This window comes from Heterodontus francisci, chromosome 4 (assembly GCF_036365525.1).
Source record: "Heterodontus francisci isolate sHetFra1 chromosome 4, sHetFra1.hap1, whole genome shotgun sequence".
NCBI lineage: Eukaryota > Metazoa > Chordata > Chondrichthyes > Heterodontiformes > Heterodontidae > Heterodontus > Heterodontus francisci.
This window is the reverse complement of record NC_090374.1, coordinates 117,346,234-117,367,537: the sequence shown is the minus strand read 5'-3', so window position 1 is coordinate 117,367,537 and position 21,304 is coordinate 117,346,234. Positions and strand designations below refer to the sequence as shown.

Here is a 21,304-nt window from a genome sequence, read left to right as displayed (position 1 = left end):
CTCTGTCCCCCCCTCTCTCTCTCTCTCTGTCCCCCCCCACTCTCTCTGACCCCCCCATCTCTGTCTCTCTCTCTCCCGCCTCTCTCTCTCTTTCCCGCCCCTCTCTCTCTCCCGCCCCTCACTCTCACTCTGGTCCCCCCCCCTCTCTCTCTGTCACCCCCCCTCTCTCTCTCTGTCACCCCCCCTCTCTCTCTGTCACCCCCCCTCTCTCTCTCTGTCCCCCTCTCTCTCTCTGACCCCCCCATCTCTGTCTCTCTCTCTCCCGCCCCTCTCTCTCTCCCGCCCCTCACTCTCACTCTGGTCCCCCCCCCTCTCTCTCTGTCACCCCCCCTCTCTCTCTGTCACCCCCCCCTTCCTCTCGCTCTGTCACGCCCCTCCCTCGCTCTCTCTGAATTGTCGGAGCGGGAGCGCTCAGCACTGCAGCTTTGTGGTTGGTCAGCTTTTTAAACATTGCTGTTAGTTTCTCACCTAACAGGTACTGACATTGGGAACAGCGGTTTCTGAACTTCGGACGGATTAGGGGTTTTCCAGCGGGCTTTTCAAAAAGAAAGTCGGTACCCCCGCCCGAAAATGTGATGATGGGTCATAGACCTGAATCGTTAACTCTGCTTCGCTCTCCACAGATGCTGCCTGACCTGCTGAGTATTTCCAGCACTTTCTGCTTTTATTTCAGAGTTCCACTATCTGCAGTATTTTGCTTTTATTGTCCTCATCAGTATTTGATTGCTGTCCATTTTTAAGTTGCTTTTGATCAAGATACATTGTGAAAATGGCATGTGACCGGCTGGAGTGCTCATTCATCTGTGTGGTGCCTGTGTGACGGGCTGCATTGCCAGCCTCCAAGAGACTCATCATTTCATCCGGTGTCTCAATTTCACATTCTGCCCCACTGATCATGAGTAAAAAGGGGCATGGAATTTTTTTTTTTTAATATTAATTCGCCTTTTGATAAATAGCACAATGTGATGGGAAAGATGATACAATTAGCTCCATATTACTTTGTCTTCACTGGGTTGCTCAATATAAAGTAGTGATCAAGAAGCTCCCAAGTTTGATTCCTGGTCTGCACCAAATTAGCACATCTCAACCAGGGCATCAGTGGAAGCACTAAAATTGGCTTCTGCACTTTTGGTGGGGTAGGGAAGAGAAAAACAAACATTAAACAACTCAGTGATTAAACTGATTGTGTCGTCATTTTACAAATGTGTCTTTTATTATAAACGTGGACATTGATATTTATAATGGAAAAGTTGACAGGAAATATGTCGAGCTGTAACACTTTATATAGATATACAGTATGTCCAAGACTAGCTGGAATATGTTTCTATCTTAAATTGTGAACATGTAGTGAGAGAGGGGTTCTTAATGTTGAGAAGAAAATTACTGGAGACAGCAAAAACTGCCAGTAGCCTTAATCAGATCATTTGAGGGCATTACTGGGCATTGTTACATTTTTGGCATTACAACTGAATTGACAGGAACACGACACTTGCACTGGCATGTAAGTACTTATTCACTGAAAATAGATTATCCTGGTAATCACCTGTAGATTGTTTTCAGTAAGTTTGCTGTAAAAATGTATCACATTTTAATCCTCTTTTTCAAACATCAATTGGTTGCTCAGAGGGTTGTTACTTTATTGATAGCTGCTACCAGAATGAAAACGCACAACAAATAACACATAGGGTTGAATTTTACCAGCCCCTCGATGGTAGGGGAGTCCGTAAAATACTTGCGGGAGCGGCCCTCACGACCCCTGCCGCCAAGAAGGCCTCGCCGCATTTTACTGGCGGCAGCGAGGCCTTCATTTAAATATTAAAATTAATTTTAAAAACCTACAAATCAACTTACCTTGTTCCTGTGGCCGTCCCATGCCCATATTATGGCCGCCGGCTGCAAATCACACACTTTCAGAACTCCATTCGGAGTTTCGAGGCGAGACACTGGTGGGGAGGGGGGAGAAGTGAAACATCAGGGGAGGAGCGGGGAAAATATTTTTTATTGGCTATGGGAATGGTGGGAATGGGTTGAAGAGCAAATATGACGAGGTTGCAGGGGAAAGTTCGGGGTGGGAATAAAGTTAATGTTCATCATATAGGCCAATAAAAAAAGCGTTGGGGGCTTGGGAAAGGGCCTCCAGCTTTTAATTATTTTTAAAAAATAATTTCACCAGTAATATTACTTTTAAAAATTCAAATTATTGCTAAGGGCTTGAAGCCCTTTAAAAATGTTGCCGCCACCTATGTGGTGGCGTCGGACACCATTGCCGGGGACGAAGTGGCCACCCCCTCTACGCCACTAATAAAATGCAGCCCACAATGTCGATTGACATCAAGGCTGTAGTCTGAGGGTTCATAAAAGAATCTAAAATATACAGCCTACCCATCTTGTCCTGTCAACTAGGCCTGTTTCTGAAACTAATGTGATCATTTTTAAAACTGTTTATTGCCCTTTTTCTATAACAGTAATATAACACAAACAAGAAGTAGAGGAAATCTACAATTACGATCTAATTAATCCAAGTACACCATTTTGTACATAGTGGGCATGTTTACAATGAATTCTGGTCAGTATAAAGCTTCATTTTTAAAGTATCCAGACTATCTGTTGAACCTTGTTGGAATTTTCTAAGCTTAATATGAAAGGTATTTGGTGTTATGAGAAGGATTGTCTCCACCTGCTCTCTTGTAACATTAAAATTATCCACCCACGAAGTAGAGCCCTGCACTTGTACACTTAATTGGATTTTTTTTTGTCGTTGTACTCAAGACAGTTGGCAGTGTAGTTTGGGTAGCCTGGCTGTGCATCACATTCAGTGTAACAAACTGTTACAACCAGGTGAGAAAGGTGTCTCGGGGTCCCTCTCAGCCTTCATCTGGTCTTACTGTAACAGGGTTTAAGTTTTAAACATACTGTTTTTTGCTTCCCCTTGGTGCATCCTTGTTCACCGCTTTCCAATTATAAGGTAAAGAAAACAGTACAAACAGGCTTTCTTAGGTTTAAAGCAGAAAAGTTGAAATTTATTAAACTTAAACTCTAATTCAGTTAACGCCTACGGATGCATGACGCGCCCACGCTAGCATGCGTACGTGATACACACATGCAGATAGAGACAGAAAAGAGCAAAAGAAAAATAAAGTGGAAAAGTTTGAGGCAAGAGTTGTTACAGTTCTTCGAGCTCACTATAGAGTCCTTGATTGTACGTAGATCTTGCTTTTTGTTGGGGCCCAGTATTCTTCTTAAACCTTGTTCGCTGTAGGCGACTTTTCTCTCTTGGGGTTCATATGTCTTCAGAGGCTTGTGAGAAAGAGATGAGAGTAGGCAGACAGGAGAAGCTGTAGCGAGCCAGCCAGGAGAGATCTTCTCAGTGCAGGAGCATTCTGCTTTTTGCCCAAACTGTACAAATTCAAAAAACTCAGGTTGTCCAGCAGGTTAGTCATGTGACTAGCTGGTTTGACCATGTCCGCTAGTGTATTCGGCCATCTTAGCAGTCAACCTGGAATGCAAGCTCCCCCACCTTCAACATCTGATGATCAACAGTCCATTGTGGGTTGAATGTGTCAGGGAATGGTTGCTTCGTCTTTCCAAACACTGTCTGTTAATATGCATGGCTGATCTGTTTAACAAGTCCTTTCTTCACTCCAGTAACAGTTTAAAATCAATGTTCATGACAAAATTCATGTGCCTGATTCTTGGCAGGTGGGGGCCTAGCATGACACAAACCTTAAATGGCACAAAACTAAAATTTGTATATGAATTGGAAGTAGAAATTGAAATTAAATCACATTTTAGTAAATAAAGGATTAAATTGATGATCATGGGTGAGATAGGGAAAATAAATTACCAAATCATAGAACCTTACAGCATGGAAGTAGGACATTTGGCCCATTGTGCCTGTCCCTGCTCTTTGAAAGAGCTATCCAGTTATTCCTGCTCCCCTGCTCCTTCTCCATAACCCTTCAATTTTTTAAAGTATATATCCAATTCCCTTTGTCAAGTTACCATTGAATCAGCTTCCAACGCCCTTTCAGGTTTGATAACCAAAGTAATCCAGCAGGGGTGAGGCAGATTCAACATCTAATCGTATCTGTTTTATTTCCCAGGAGGAGCGAATACTTTTCCAATTGGAGGAAGGTATTGAAGCTCTGGATGCTGCTATAGAATACAAAAATGAAACCATACATTGTCGCCAGCATTCGTTGAGGGCCTCAGATGGCAGCCTTACCCGAAATGAGGCAAATGTAATGTTTAGACTGGGTGCTTTATCGGCTGCTGAGACAAGAGTCCTTCTCTGCAGATATTTTAATAAGGTAAAACCCTACTTTCCTGCAATACATCGGTCCCAAAAAACTTGCATGTATATAATGTGATTCATTAGATCATAAATAGCATTTAATTGGTGACAATTTGTGTCTATTATGAAAATGGAGATTAAAAAGGAGGACCAAGCCAATCCAATACTGCATACTTTAGTTAGTCCTGACAAAGATCTTTAATTTAGCAAGACACAATTTATCAAAATAAAAACATGTTTTCTGAATTTTGTTAGCTTTTGAAACCAGTGGTGGTTATCTCACATATATAGTACTTCCCACAACACTGAAATGCCAGTTATGAAGACAAATCATATTTTGCACGCATTACCTCTTGTGCATGTAAGCCCCACTACTAAATGACTTGGCAGCACACCCCCTATACTGCGCTGCAATGTCAGAAATGCAGTATTGGATGAGCAGAAATTTCCTGCAACTAAATATTGGGAAGACCGAAGACATTGTCCCATGCACCCATCACCCCTGTGCTCACCGACCTACATTGGCTCCCAGTTAAGCAATGCCTTGACTTTAAAATCCTCATCCTTGTTTTCAAATCCCTCAATGACCTTGCCTTCTCCTTATCTCTGTAACCAGCTACAAGCCTCAGAGATCCCTGTGCACTTCCAATTCTGGCCTTTTGAACATCCCTTATTTTAATTGCCCCACCACTGAAGGCCAAGACTCTAAGCTTGGAATTCCCTCCCTAAAACTCTCCACCTCTCTCCTCTTTCAATATGATCCTTAAAACCTACGTCTTTGATCAAGATTTTGGCCATCTGCCCAAATATCACCTATGTTACTCGCATATTTTGTTTGATAACATCTTGGGAATGCCTTGAAATGTTTTATTACGTTAAAGGTGCTATGTAAATGCAAGTTGTCTTGCAGATGCTGTGTTAAACTGAGGTCCCATTTGCTATTTCCCTTGGTTTAAGTGGATGCTAAGCATCACATGGCAATATTTGGGCTGGAGCAAGGAGTTCTCCAGGTGAACAAGCAAAATTCCTCTCAGCCAACACCACCAAAGAACAAATAGGTCACCATCTTGTTGCTGTTTGAGATTCTGCTGTATACAGATTGGCTGCTGTGTTTCTCTTCATAACAACAATCACTGTGGGCTTGATTTTTAACCCTGCTGGCTGGCATGCCGGTTCCCCAGCTCCATCCCACCCCCGGGTTATGTTTGCATTTGGGGTTGGGCAGTGCAACCTGCCTCGTTAGGGGCCACTTGAGGCCAATTAAAGGAGACTGACTTGGATTTTTCAGTCAGCCTCCAGGATCCTGCAGGCGATGGAGGCCTGTTTAGGTGCCTGCAGGCCGCCTCCTGGTGGCAGACCAGGGGGTGAGAGCTCCAGGCAGGCCTGGAATCCCTCCCTGCCTGCCTCGGTACAGCAGCAGCCACAGGCTGCCAGGTCGAGGGGTTCCACCCCCACAGTGGTGGCCTGGCTGCAAAATCCATTTTTTTTATTTAAAAAAGTTGGAAAGATTGGTCCTCCAGCTTTGAGAGCCCACCTACTGTCCTTAATTGGACAGCAAACCCGCCCTCTGGCCATTAATTGGCCACCCCGGGGAAAATCACTAAGAATGACTGTTTCCCATACAGTGTGGGCTTCTGACAGCATTTGGAGCAGCAAAGTACAGTAGGAGAGAGAAATCTTTAAGTACAGCGCGGGAAACAACAGTAGTGGGAGAGAGGAGCCTTTAAATACAGCGTGAAAACACAGACAGCAGCAGAGCAACAAGGCACAGCAGGAAAGAGGCGCCTTTAAATACAGCATGGGAAGCGGCAGCACAGCAACAAAGCACAGCAGGATAGAGGAGTCTGTAAATATGGCTCAACAAACATGGGCAGCAGCAGAGCAGCAAGCACAGCAGTAAAGAGGAGCGGTAGTGAGAGGCAGGGATATATTGCAAAGTGATGTCACAGGAGAAGGAATCACATGGGGTGAGTACATGGTAAGTAATTTAATTAAATTACAATAAAAATTTAAAAATCAATTATAAAGAAAGACTAATCATTTAGCATAAAACTAAAGCTAATTTGATAATTTATATTAATCAAATCTAGGGATAGTTAAAATTTATTCTAAAACTATAGTAATCTATAAGGTACTATATTAAATTTCTATTATATTTGAATACATTTATAGCTTAACTAGTTAAACTAATAAAATTTCAATTGGAGCAAGTATAATACTGAGAACTAGCATTGAGTATTAGCACAGAACAGATCTTAGAAGCATTAATTAAAATTAATAGCTTATACAAGATAGTAACTAGATTCTAAAGGAGGGAATAGAGATTTTTGTCTTAGATCATTGTTGGACAGTTGAGCCCTGTTGCTTACGATTCCTGCACTTTGTGGGAACTTCAGGACACTTCATGTATCTTGGGGCACCACGTGTGTAGTAAGTGTCTCCAACTGCTTGAGCTCGAGCTCAGGATTTCCAAGCTTGAGGGGCAGCTGGAGTCATGGCAGAGTATCAGGGAGGATGAGGGTTTGCATTGTCTTACGTTCCAGGAGGTGGTCATCCCACAAGCAGTGAGAGTTCAGGATGGTAGATGGATGGCCCTCTGGAACAGTAGGAAGAGGCAGGAAGTGCAGGAGTCTTCGCAGTGTGTGCTACTTTTAAACCGGTACTGAGCTTTGGAGATTGCTGAGAGTGACGACACCTTGAAGTAGCGAACTCCAGACCGTGGCACCAATGGGCAAGCAACTGCACACGAGGGAACAGCAACTAGTAGAAATTCAATTGTTATAGGAGATTTCAGAATTAGGGGGATAGACAGGCATTTCTGTAACCGTCATCACGAGTCCCACATGGTGTGTTGCCTCCCTGGCACCAGGGTACAGGACATCACGGAGAAGGTGTAGAAAATTCTGCATCGGGAAGGAAGTGAGCCAGAACTTGTGGTACATATCGGTACCAACGATAGAGGGAGAGCAGTATTGAGGTCATATGGTATTATTTTTCAGGAGCTATGAAGGAAGTAAAAAAGTAGGATCTTAAAGGTAGTAAACTCTGGATTACTCCCTGTGCCGTGTACCAGCGAGAGTAGAAATAGGAAACTAGGGAGGTTCAATGCTTGGCTTGAGGCATAGTTCAGGAGGGTGGCCTTCAGATTCTTGGGATCGGTTCTGGGGCAGGAGGCACCTATTCATAAAGTTGTACCCCAGTACTGGGACCAATATCCTCGCAGGGAGGTTCACTGGTGTGGTTGGGGAGGGTTTAAACTAAATTGGCAGGCGGAAGGGCACCAGCATATAGAAGCAAGAGAGAAGAATAAGGTGCTTAAAGGAGTGAGATAGTACTAGAGAAGGAAGTAGTACCATATTAGATAGCAGCAGACTAAAGGAGAACCACAAGGAATACAAAGACAAATTTAGAATGCATGTATGTAAACACACAAAGTGTGGTGAATAAGGTTGGTGAGCTACAAGCACAAATAGCAGTGTGGCAATATGATGTAGTGACAATAACAGAAATGTGGCTTAAAAATAGTGAGCACTGGGTGCATAATATTCACAGTTACAAAGTGTTCAGAAAAGATAGGGGAAAGAAAAAAAGGAAGGTGGGGTGGCAGTACTGATTAGGTAAGACAGTCTTGTCCAACTAGGAAGGAGGCATTGCTGGATCTGGTGCTGAGAAATAAGCAGGGCCAAGTGAATGTTGGGGAGCTCTTTGGCAATGGTGATCATCATATTATAAGGTTTTGATTAGTAAATGAAAAGAGCAGGGAACAATCTAAAGTAGAACTTCTAAATTGGAAGAGGGCAAACTTCAATGGAATGAGAGAGGATCAGCCAGGTGTCAGGCAAGCCCCCCACCTGCCAAGAATGAGGAAAATTAATTTCGCCACATGAATGTTGATTTTAAACCGTTGTTGGTGAAGAAAGAACTTACTTTAATAAAACAATTGGAGACTTTGGCTGGAGAGAAACATTGGCATATCAACAGACAATACTTCAAAGGACAAAGGGGCTATTCCCTGCTCCAATTTAATCCACAATGGGCTTTTGATTACCAGACGTTGAAGGTGAAAAGGCAAGCATTCCAGGTTAACTGCTAAGATGGCCGAATACACAAACAGACGTGGTCAGACCAGTTTTAGTCACATTACTAACTGACTGTTGGAGTTTTTTGAATTTGAGCTTCCAACAAGGAACTTGAAATCAGAAGGCTGTTAGCTCTTGGACTGAGAACACCTCTCTCCTGTCTGCTCTCATCTCGCTCTCACCAGCTTCGGAAACCATTGAAGACATATGAACCCTAAGAGAGAAAAGTCTCCTACAGTGAACAAGATTTAAGAATACTGGGCCCCAACGAAAAGTAAGAGCTGTCTACAATCAAGGGCTGTACGGCGAGCTGAAAACACAGAAACAGTAACAAGAAACCCCCTTTTAGAGACTGCCTCAAACCTCCCCATTTTATTTTTCTTCTCTTTTCTGTCCCTATTTGCATGTGTGTATTGCATGTGCATGCTAGCGTGGGCGTGTCATATATCAATAGGCGTTAACCATATTTGAGTTTGTTTAATAAATTTCACTTTTCTTCTTTAAACCTGAAGAAAACCTGGTGTGCTCATTTCTTTGCCTTATAATTGGAAAGCTGTGAACAAGGATTCAGAAAGGGGGAGCTCAGAACACAGTGTATTTAATATTAAACCCTGTTACAATAAGACCAGGTGAAGACAGCAAAAGACCCCTCGACACCTTTCTCACCTGGTCGTAACACGGTAAAATGGAACCAAAGATTGACAGGAAAAACTAGCGGAACAATGGGTGATCTTTAAGGAGGAGATGTTTCAGGTAGAGGCTAGGCACATTCCAACAAGGGCGAGAGATAAGGGAACTAAAGCCAGGGTTGCTTGAGGGAGATAAAGGATATGATGAAACAAAAAAGGAGGGCTATCGTACATGTCAGGTGAATTCTTCAAGCAAGGACCAGACCAAATACAATAAGTTGAGAGGGGAAGTGAAGAGGAAAATAAGACTGGCAAAGGGAATAGAATGGTAATTAACATAAAAGGGAACTCAAAAATCTTCTACTGGCATGTAAATAGTCAGCAGGTAGTAAGAAGTGAGGTAGGGCCTCTTAGGGATAGAGAGGGTGATATACGCTTAGAGATGTAGGACAGGCTAGAATAATAAGTACTTTGTATTGGTGTTTACTCAGGAAAAGGATACTAACAAAATATCGGTAGAAGCGGTGATGGTAGAGGTAATGGATGCGGTGAAAATTGATAGCAAGGATATACTGGAAAGGCTGGCTATGCATGGAGTGGATAGGTTGCCTGGTGCGAATGGCTTGCTAAAGGAAGTGGGAGGGGATATAGTGGAAGGGCTTACTGTAATCTTGCAATCCTCCCTAGATATGGGGGAGGTGCCAAAGGATTGGAGAGTGGCAAATGTGACACCCTTATTCAAGAAAGGGTGCAAGGATATTCCTAGTCACGCCAGTCAGTTTAACATCAGTGGTGCGTAAGGTTTTAGAAACAATAATCAGGTTTAAAAAAAAATAAACAGGCATTTGGAGAGCTTTGTGTTAAGGATAGCCAGCACATATTTGCAAAAGGCTAATCCAGTTGAATTTTTAAATGAAATGATAAAGAAGGTTGATGAAGGGAAAGCAATGGATGTTGTCTGTATAGATTTTAAGAAAGCATTTTACAAAGTACCACATAAAAGGCTGGTTAACAAAATTGAGGCTCATGGAATAGATGGGTCAGTGTCTTCTGCTGCTGTTTGTAGCTACTCCTACCAGAAGATCTGCTGTCATGGTATGTCACGCTCGTCTATCTTGCACCATCCTCACACATCCACTGTAGCTTGTCTGCAACCACTCTATGACATCCATCATTCGACTATGCCTAAGTCAACCCCTCTTTCTGCTGCCCTCCAATTTGCCCTCTAGAAGAGATCTCTGTAGCTTTTCAGCTCTGATCAAATGGCTGAAATACTGACCTTTTCTGGATGTCACTTTTTAGAGTTATTTTTGCTGTTGCAATTTCAAGCACCTCTTAATTTGTCTTATGCTCTGTATAAGGAATTTTAAGCATATGCCTTAGCATCCAAATTTCAAAAGCCTCTATTTTCTTCTCCAGCTCTTTATTTATTGTCCAGGTTTCTGAGGCATACACGATCGTGAAAAGAAAGTAACATTGTATAAGTCCTTGTTAAAAGCTTGAGCTTTCTTGTTGCTAACACATCCTTCATCTTCACAAAATTACTTCTGGCTATCTCTATCCTTCTTCTGACTTCGGCATCACATCCATCATCTTCTGTTATCATTTGTCCTAAAATCTACTTGTTGCAGTGTGACATCCACTTCAGTCTTCACTCTGGTTTCTTCTAATGTATTCCTTCTAACTACCGTTGTTTTTGTCTTTTTGGTGTTCATACTCAAAGGGCTGAATTCTACCAGGCCCACAAAGTCGGGGGTCGTGGCAAGGGTGGGGGGAGCCTGGAAAGTCCTTCCAGGAAAGGCCCACCACAGGTCTTGACGCTGGGAAGGCCCTGCCCCATTTTAACGGTGGCGGCGAGGCCTCGTGGCAGCCTCCCTGCCGCATGGCGACGGATACTTTATTTAAATATGTAAAATAAGTTTAAATGAATGACTAATGACTTGCATTGTAGTGATAGTCCTGGCCGGTTGCCAGAAGTCCCACGTCTTCGGAAATCCGAGGCGTAACACTCCTTGCCTCTTTTTCTTTTCTGTTTTGGTAATATTTCATTTGTAGCATGTTGTATACTCTTCCAAGTTTTTCCATTTGTTTTCTATCTCTTGATCTGAGACCTCTGTTTGTTCTGTTTCCTCCATCCTGAGACATTCATACTTGTATTTACTTTAAGTGTGAATGCCTCTCTGTCAGCTTGGATTAAAAAAAATTGTCTTAAGAGAAAACAACGAGTCATGGTAAATGGTGTTTTCCAGACTGGAGGATGGCAGATAGTGAAGATGGTACCAATCGACTGCAACAGGACATAGATAACTCGTAGAATGGGCAAACAAGTGGCAGATGGAATTTAATACAGAGAAGTGTGAGGTGCATTTTGGCAGAAGGGATAGGGAGAGGCAATATAGATGATGGCACAGATTTAAAGAGAGTGCAGGGACAGAGGGAGCTGGGGGTTCATGTGCATAGGTCTTTGAAGGTGGCAGGACATATTGAAAAAAGCATATGGGATCTTGGCTTCATTAATAGAGGTATTGAGTACAAAAGCAGGGAAGTTATGCTGAACCTTTAAAAAGTTCTGGTTAGACCCCAACTAGAGTAAAGTGTCCAGTTCTGGTCACCACACTTTAGAGAAGATGTGAGGATCCTTAAGAGGGTGCAGAGGAGATTTACCAGAATGGTTCCAGGCATGAGGGATTTTAGCTACAAGGTTAGGTTGGAGAAACACTTGATCTCCTTGGAGCAAAGGAGATTGAGGGGAGATTTGCTAGAGGTGTACAAGATTGTCAGGTTTAGATAAGGTAGGAAAAGAAAAGCTGTTCCCATTACCTGATGGTACAAGGACTAGGCGACACAGATTTAAGGTTTTGGGCAAGAGATGTAGGGGGGAATGTGGGGAAGAACTTTGTTATGCAGTAAGTAGTAACGACCTGGAACTCATCTACGAGGGTGGTGGAAACAGAGACAATGAAGGATTTCAAGGAACATTGGACCCTTGAGGGAAATAAATTTGCAGGGCTACAAGGATAGAACAGCGGAATGGGACTGATCTGGATTACTCTACAGAGAGCCGGCATGAATTCAATGGGCCGAATGGCTTCCTTTTGTGTCATAAGGATTCTATTTTAGCCTTATGGCAGGGTTCAGAATCCCACAAGGAAAATCCTGCCCTGCATTTCAAAGTAATTCATTTAATATGCAGTGCTTTAAGAGATTTCTGAAAGATGTGATATGTCACTATAAATGTAACTTTTTCTGGTTTTTCATTATTTACAGTGCAAGCAAAAAAGACCAACAAAATGCTTTGGCCACAAAAAGTTACAAAATAATTATAAGAAGTACTAAAGTATTCCTCTGAAAGAACAGGAACTGCTCATTAAAATAAATTGTCGTTTTGAGACTTTAGGTAGATTGTTATTCTTTGGTGGCATCAATCCCAAGACAAGAATCACTTTGTCAGTACCTGCTAAGCTTTTAACGTGGACAACATCTGGCTAATGTTTGTATATATTTTAATTTTGGTAGGTGATTAGCCTGCGTGAGACTGAACGCAACTTGCAAGTGCAATGTGCAGAAATGTCTGTAAAGGTGACTGAACAAGAGAATGTGGTCCATGAATTGGAATCTGCAGTGGAGCGTTTATCAATGGAGATAGACAGACGACTGACAATGCAACAGAAAGAACATGAACAGAAAATGCAGCTGGTTTTACAGTACTTTAAAGGTAATTGGGTGTATTCTTTTCAGATGTTGTCATTGTACTTTGCACCATATGTACAGATATGTAAGCAGGCAGCATGCAATTATGCTGACAGTTCACATATTTCTAGGCATGCTGGTATAAGTTTCATTAATTATAGTCGATTTCCTGTGGCATTGCACGCAGTCAAAGAATATGGTCTCTCTCTTACCTGTCTGCTGTCTTTGTGTGGATGCTTCTCACACTGTATCTCAGCTTTTATTTCTGTTTTTTTTTCTCCGGCTTCTCCCCTTAACTCTGTTTTGCTTCTTTGTCCTCTTCTGCTTCTATCTCTGTCTTTTTCTCTTTCTTTTAGATGGGAGGTGGTGTGACACGGACTGGAGCCTCCAAAGGCTGAATTTGGTTTGTGGGCTGTAGGGGTAAATGTGGTTCTCTTCCCATCCTTCCCCTTCCTCCAATCAGGTGTTTCCCCTACCCTTCCCCTTTCTACCAACCTCTTGACTCCCATCAGAATCCTCTTTGACCCACTGAGCTAAATGCTTTGTGCCCTCTCCCATTCTGAGCTGACACCTTCCTCATCATTCACCCTACTTGTTATCCTCACCCAAGGGAAAGTAGGGAGAGGGAGGGGCCAGAGGCCCATTCACCTTGTTTTTCTGCTCTCTTCTCCTCCCCTCTCCCCATCCTTCCTTCCTACCAGTTTCCTACAGAAGATTAGAATGTTGAAAGAAACTGTATCTGCCTTTCTCTACATTTTAGTATTTTTCTCTACCATCTCTATCCTTCCTAGTTTTCTCTCTCTCTCTCTCATATATCCCTCCCCAATCCCAGTCCCCCAGTTTCATGGGTATTAGAAATTAGAATCTCTGCATTACAGCTGTAAGCCATTAGCATTAGTCTTTCCTATGAACAAAACACAAGTATGAGAATTTATTGGCTTCAAAATTCAACTGTGATTTTTTTTTAAAAACCAAAGAACATTAATAAAGACTTTCTCTCTGCTTAATTAAAAAAAAATCATTCCCTGGCTGTTGCTGATTTGGCCAGCATTTACTGCTCATCCCTAGTTGCCCTGAAAGGTTAGTTATGGGCAGTCTTCTTGAAACACTGCTGTCCACATGATGAAGGTGCTCCCACAATGCCTATAGGTAGTGAGTTCCAGGATTTTCACCCAGCAACAGTAAAGAAATGACAATATATTGGTCAAATAAGGATGGTGTGTGACTTGGAATGGAATTTGGCAGTGATAAGTGTTCCCATTTGGCAGTACCTGTCTTTCTAGGTGTTGGAAGTGGTGGGTTTTGGAGGTTGAAACAAACTCTCGTAGATTTCCTAGTCTGATGGCATATGTGGACAATACAACCTCTATTTAACCTGATGGAGTTAAACTTCATCTGTGAACTGAAGTTGAGCAACTAAAGCAGCGTGTTTGTGCTGAAAGAAGTTTTCATGTCACAGGGGTTAATGTTAAGTCATTAACTATTTTCTTTCCAAGTATAACTTTGATGGGTCAGTCCTTAGAGATGATGAATTTGTCCATTTCCTCCAGTCTGCAGGCTCACATTAGTTTACACTTCAACAAGAGTGTCAAGAACCAAACAAGCTTTTGACATAATTTGAGAGAATAGAGAGTGGCACTGACAAACAAAGCCAGCTGATTCACATTGCAAATGTGATTGAACTTGTTAGTTTTCTGTTTTAGCCACTCCCCTGACAGTGACAAAGGAAATCCTTTTCGATTTAAAGGTAGCTGAAAACAATTTTTAAATCCATGTAACCCATGGTTAAAGGTACATAATTCAAAAATCGCCTAATTTCTTACAACCCCAATCTCAGAACAGCAATCCCCATTTGCAGTAATTGCTTTTTCCCTACACCAGTCACCCCACACCAACTACCCTTATGATTGCAAGAAGTGAGATTTCCAATTTAATATCAATTTGTACCATTATTATAGTCATGTCTGTACTATGAACTCATGCCCAGTTGAAACTTGGTTGAGATGTACAAGTTATACATTATAAATGCTAGAAAGGGCCCCCTCATGAATCAGAGTAGTTAAGCAATACAGACCTCGGAGGCTCCAGACTCTCCCTGGCTGTGCTGAGTTAGCTGATCTCATTTAGGTAGTTAGTAGAGATACTACAATTTACTTTAACACCCTGGATTAGGTAGGGAAGAACTGAACACAGTTCTTGCCACTTATTACTATCCAATGACTTCCACTGCAAATGTTGATATCAAGTGGAGACAGGAAAGGCCTCATCATCGACCCTGGCTACCTCACCACATCCCTGCCAACCATGAGGTCAAAAAGTCTTTTCACCAGGGTTTCTGCTGAACTTATGATTGGAGATCAAAAGAACCCCTGCAGAATGCATCAGAAGTGGAGTAGGAGAGTGGAGAATGTTTTAATCCAGAAAGCTAGTTGGTGAAGGATAGTACCGGAGCCAATTTTACTCAGTCTATTTGTGCTCACATGAAACCTTAATTAATAACCTCCACCTGCATATAATTAAACACAATTGACATACAATGAAGAAAAAATTGTTGGGGGAAAAGAAAAAAATCAGTAAATATTAGAAGCCAAAGAGGAATTTATTTTATTTAATCGGGCCTAGCCTCCTCCTCTTTGTCGGAGTGGCAGGCGCCATTTCAACGTTCCATTCAGCAGATCATGGTGAGACTTGCAGCTGTTCACTTATTGCTGTGTTCCACATGCCTCGTATGGTTAAATGATTCCAACCTTTAATGTAGTATGGGGTCTGGGCCTTTCTGTTCCAGACAAGGCCCACCACCACTCTTCTGCTATCAGAGCAGCATAGTGGAATTTCAGACCCTAAGATGGGAACAATCTTAGATATTTTTCAGGTATTATTTTTGTGCTCTGATTTTATTATGAAGTGGATGTTATAATTTTAGGTTTTTAATCTCACTGTTTCTCTCTCTTTCAATGTCTTAGACTACTACCACTGCCAAGCCCCTTCTTCCCTACGATCCAGACTCTGCCTTTACAAGCCCAATGTCTAGGGACTTTTCCCACAAACATATTTTAAATGGGATTATTTGATAGCAATTAGGATTAAGAAACCCTAGATGATATTTCTGCACCCAAGCCTAAGACACTGAAGCTAATTGTAGCATCTCAGTCAGTTCCTTCACTGAGATTAGCTAACTCAGGATAGGGTAAGAAGCAAACTTGAGATCTTGCTGATTTGACCTGGATCGTTACCTGTACCAGCTAAGCATCGGGGGAGCTGAGGCTGCAAGGATCTTCAGAGGCCAGTATTATTAAGTACACAGTTTGAGATTAACAACTCTTTTACTGACAAAATTCTACATTTAGGCTTGATCAAAAACAACAACAAATTGCATCTTTAAGAGATTGGAATGTTCCAAGGCACTTCACAGGAGCGTTATGAACAAAATTTGACACTGAGCCATATCAGGAATGGTCAAGGAGATAGGTTTTAAGGGCCATCTTAAAGGTAGAGAGGTGGAGAGGTTTAGGGAAGGAATTCCAGAACTTAGGGCCTTAGCAGCTGAAGGCACGGCAACCAACAGTGGAGCAATTAAAATCTGAGGCCTGAATTAGAAGAGCGCGGATATCTCGAGAGTTGTTAGGCTGGAGGAGATTAGAGATAGGGAGGGTCGAGGCCATGGAGGGATTTGAAACAAGGATGATAATTTTAAAACTGAGGTATTTCTTAACTGGGAACCAATGTAGGTCAGTGAGTACAAAAGTGATGGATGAATGGGACTTGCTAGAATTTGGTGGCAGACTGTTTAGTTCACCAGGTGAGCAGATTTACCTAGTTTTTTTCCTCTTATTTCCAGCCACGTTCGCCCCTCATGAAAAAGAGTGTGTGAAAGTCATTTGTGAACTTTGAACTCCTGGTTCAGCGGCTGAATGTTCTAGTATTTCAGCTGAAATTACCCCAGCATGGTTGTCATTTGTTACATCGAAAAAACACACCAAAATAACTTTTCATAATGTTGTGAATACAAATAACAACTTGTACATTCTGATATCACTTGCAGCGTTCACTCCTTTCCTGAACTTGCAACTTTCTCTAGTTGCTCTCTTAACTCTCCTCATGCACTTTACAAGCTCATCTTGTGCATGAGACCAACCTTCTTCCACCAAACTGATGACCACCTAACTTCCCTTCCTGGCTCTGATGTTAGCTGATAATGGTTCCCGCTCCTCAAGTACTGTCCCGCTCCTCTTTAAATCTGCTGTCATCACCCCTTTCCACAAAAACTCCATATTTGACCACTCTGTGCTGGCAAACTACCTACTCATCGCTAACCTTCCATTCCTGTCCAAAGTCCTTGAATGTACTGCTGGCTCCCAAATCCGTGCTCATCTTTCCCGCAACTTGAATCAGTCTAATCAAGTTTCCATCCCGGCCACAGCACTAAAACAGCTGCTATCAAAGTTACATATGACATCCTATGTGACTGTGACTGTAGTAAACTATTCCTCCTCATCCTTATTGACCTGCCTGCAGCCTTTGACAGGGTTGGCCACACCATTGTCCAACTGTGTATAACTGCCCTTGCCTGGTTCCCTTCTCACCTATCCAATTGTAGCCAGAGAATCACCTGCAATGGCTTCTCTTCCTGCTGCTGCACCGTTACCTCAGGAATCCCTCAAGGATTATCCATGGCCCCTTCCTATTTCTCATTTACATGCTGCTCCTCAGCAACGTCAGATTCCACATATAAGCTGACGACACATAGCTCTATCTCGCCACCACTTCTCTCAACCCCTGCACCGTCTCTGATGTGCTTCATTACTTGTTCAACAATTCAGTACTGGAAGAGCAGAATTTTTTCCCCACTAAATATTGGGAAGACCGAAGCAGTTGTCTTTGGACCTTGCTGCAAACTCCATTCCCTAGCCACCAGATCCATCCATCTCCCTGGTAATTGTCTGAGGCCGAACCAGACTGATCACATCTTTGGTGTTATATTTGACCCCAAGATGAACTTCCAACCACATATCTACTCTGTCACCAGGACCACCTACTTCTATCTTCGTAACATCGCCCGACTCCATTCTGCCTCATCTGCTCCTGAAACCCTCATCATGCCTTTGTTACCTCTAGACTTGACTATTCCAATGCTTTCCTGGCTGGTCTTCCATCTTCCACCTTGCATAAACTTGAGCTAATCCGAAACTCGGCAGCCTGAATCTTAACTTGCACCAAGTCCTGTTCATCCATTACCCCTGTGCTCACTAACCCACATTGGATCCCAGTCCAACAACTCAATTTTGAAATTCTCATCCTTGGTTTTAAATTCCTCCATGGCCTCTCCCTATCGCTATATCCTTGTTCAACCCTGCAACTCTCCTCTAATTGTACTCCTCCAAAGCTGGCCTCTCGCGAATCCTCCATTTCAATTGCTCCAGCATTGGCAGCAATGCCTTCTGTTGCCTATCTCTGGAATTCCCTCTGTATAACCTCTCCACCTCTCTCCTCATTTTAAGACTCTCCTTAAACTCCATCTTTGGCCAAGCCTTTGGTCGTCTGTCCTAATATTTCCTTATGTGGCTCGTTGTTAAATCTTGTTTGATGATGCTCATTTGAAGCACCTTATGATGGTTTATGACATTAAAAGAGTTATATAAATGCAAGTTGTGTACGATGGGATACTGTTTGAACTACATTCTATGAGGAAGATATCAAAATAGTTAGAAAATAAAGCAATGATTCTTTGTTTTTTCAGACAAAAGTGGTGAGGGGCTTGCTGATAGTATCAAGGCATATGAGTCGAAAATCCAACAGCTGGAGAAGGACCTGTACTTCTATAAAAAAACAAGCAGAGAACTGAAGAAAAAACTGCGGGAATTGGTTGAATCTCTAAACCAGAACCAGCAAGTGACAGCTTCAAGAAGTAATTAACTTAACTGCTTTATCAGTCATGTTTTGAATTCTTTTTAGAATCATAGAAAGTTTAAGGCACAGAAAGAGGCCACTTAGCCCATCATGTGTGTGTCAGCGAAAAACGATCCACCTATTCGAATCCTACCTTCCAGCATTTGGTCCATAGCCCTGCAGGTTACGGCACTTGAGGGTTTCTGCCTCAACTACCCTTTCAGGCAGTGAGTTCCAGACCATCACCACCCTCTGGGTGAAAAAGTTTTTCCTCATCTACCCTCTAATTTTTCTACCAATCACTTTAAATCTATGCCCCCTAGTCACTGACCTCTCTGCTAAGGTGAATAGACCCTTCATCTCCACTGTATCCAGACCCCTCAAAATTTTGTATTTTTCAATCAGATCTCCCCTCAGCCTTCTCTGTTTCAAGGAGAACAACCCCAGCCTATCCAATCTTTCCTCAGCTGCATTTTTCCAGTCCTGGCAACATCCTCATAAATCTCCTCTCTACCCTCTCAATACCCTCTCAACAATTGTGCAATTACATCCTTTCTGTAATGAGGTGACCAGAGCTGCACACAGTCCTCAAGTTGTGGCCTAACCAATGAGTTATACAGTTCCAGCATAACCTCCCTGCTCTTAAATTCTATACCTTGGCTAATAAAGGAAAGGATTCCATATGCCTTATTAACTACCTTATTGACCTGTCCTGCTACCTTCAGGGATCTGTGGACGTTCACTCCAAGGTCCCTTATCTCCTTTACGTTTCTCAGTATTTTCCCATTAATCGTGTATTCCTTTGCCTTGTTTGACCTCCCCAAATGCATCACCTGACACTTCTCCAAGTTGAATTCCATTTGCCACTTTTCTGCCCATCTGACCAGACCAGCAATATCTTCCTGCAGCCTACAGCTATCCTCCTCGCTATCTATCACATGGTCAATCTTTGTGTCGTCTGCAAACTTCTTGATCATGCCTCCTACATTTACGTCCAAATCGTGAATATACACCACAAAAAGCAGGGGACCCAGTACTGAGCCCTGCGGAATGCCACTGGAAACAGCCCTACAGTCGCTAAAACAGCCGTCAACAATTACCCTTTGTTTCCTGCCACTGAGCCAATTTTGTATCCACCTTAATGCATTTCCCTGGATCCCATGGGATTTTATTTTTTTAACCAGTCTGCCATGTGGGCCCTTGTCAAAAGCCTTGCTAAAATCCATGTAGACCCCATCAACTGCACTCCCCTCATCTATCTTCCTTGTTACTTCTTCAAATTGGATCAAGTTGATCAAACAAGATCTTCCCTTAACAAATCCATGCTGATTATCCTTGATTAACCTGTGCCTTTCTAAGTGACAGTTTATCCTATCTCTTAGAATAGATTCCAATAATTTGCCCACCACTAGGTTAAACTGACTGGCCTGTAATTATTCAGTTTATCCTTCGCTAAAAGGTACCTGGACATGCACCTGAAGTGCTATAACCTGCAAGGCTACAGACCAGTTGCTGGAGTTGGGATTAGATTGGGCTGCTTGTCTTTTTTTTCAGCCGGCGCAGACACAATGGGCTAAATGGCCTCCTTCTGTGCCATACCTTTTCTATGGTTCCCTTTTTAAACAGAGGTACAAGGTTAGTAATTCTCCAATCCTCTGGCACCACACCTGTGTCCAGTGAGGACTGGAAAATGATGGTCAGATCCTCTGCTATTTCCTCGCTTGCGTCTTTTAACAGCCTAGGATACATTTCATCTGGCCCTGGTGATTTATCAACTTTCAAGGATGCTAATCCTATTAATACTTCCTCTCTCCCTATGTTTATCACATCCAATACTTCACACTCTTCCTCCTTAACTACAATATCTGCATCGTCCCCCTCTTTTGTGAAGACAGACGCAAAGTATTCATTAAGAACCATACCAATATCTTCCGCTTCTACACATAGGTTACCTTTTTGATCTTTTATGGGCCCTACTCTCTCAGTTATCCTCTTACTCTTAATGTATTGATAAAACATCTTTGGTTTCACCTTGATTTTGCTTGCCAATATGCTTTCATGCTCTCTTTTTGCTTTCCTAATTTCCTTTTTGATTTCACCCCTCCACTTTCTATACTCCTCTCGAATTTCTGTGGTATTGAGTTCTCGATGTCAGACGTAAGTTTTCCTTTCCTGCCTTATCTTGCCCTGTACGCTCCTGGACATCCACGGGGCTCACCCTTTTTCTTTGTGGGAACATGTTTACCTGAACCCCTTGAATCTCCCCATTGAATGCCTGTTCTGACACTGATTTACCTTCAAGTAGCCAGTCCACTTTCGCTAAATCAATCCTCTGTTTAATAAAATTGTCCTTGCCCCAATGGAGAACTCGAACTCCTTTTCTTGTAAATTATTTATTTTTCTTGTTTTCCCTTAAATCTCCCTTCTCCACACATTTACCTCAGTTGAGTTTGTAGATCACCAGTTTATGGGCTTTCTCCAGTGGTAATCGAGAAGTAGTTGCTGGAGCATTGAATGCCTTGAAGAATGTAAGAATGCCTGTCTTCCTGATTTTACCTCCAAGTGACTGTGTTTGGACGTTGCTCAGTGTCTCTGCAATAACGTAGCAGAAATTAGAAGCTTAATATATCGGCATTCAGGAGTCCCAGTGTGCTACATCACTGCCACCTCTTGTCTTTGAATTTTAAAATAAAAATCAAACTTTGAGTTTAAAATGTTGGCAAACT

At 42.4% G+C, this 21,304-nt stretch overlaps 1 protein-coding gene across 5 annotated transcripts in view; it reads left to right on the top strand.

The window, feature by feature from the left end:
- Positions 1-21,304, top strand: part of LOC137369208 (kinesin-like protein KIF27) — a 213,962-nt gene that overhangs the window by 179,430 nt on the left and 13,228 nt on the right. For all 5 annotated transcript variants that reach the window (XM_068030028.1, XM_068030026.1, XM_068030027.1 and 2 more), the window contains exons 15-17: positions 4,104-4,310; positions 12,519-12,717; positions 18,430-18,597. In XM_068030028.1, the coding sequence (XP_067886129.1) occupies positions 4,104-4,310; positions 12,519-12,717; positions 18,430-18,597 (574 nt within the window). The remainder of the gene's footprint in view (positions 1-4,103; positions 4,311-12,518; positions 12,718-18,429; positions 18,598-21,304) is intronic.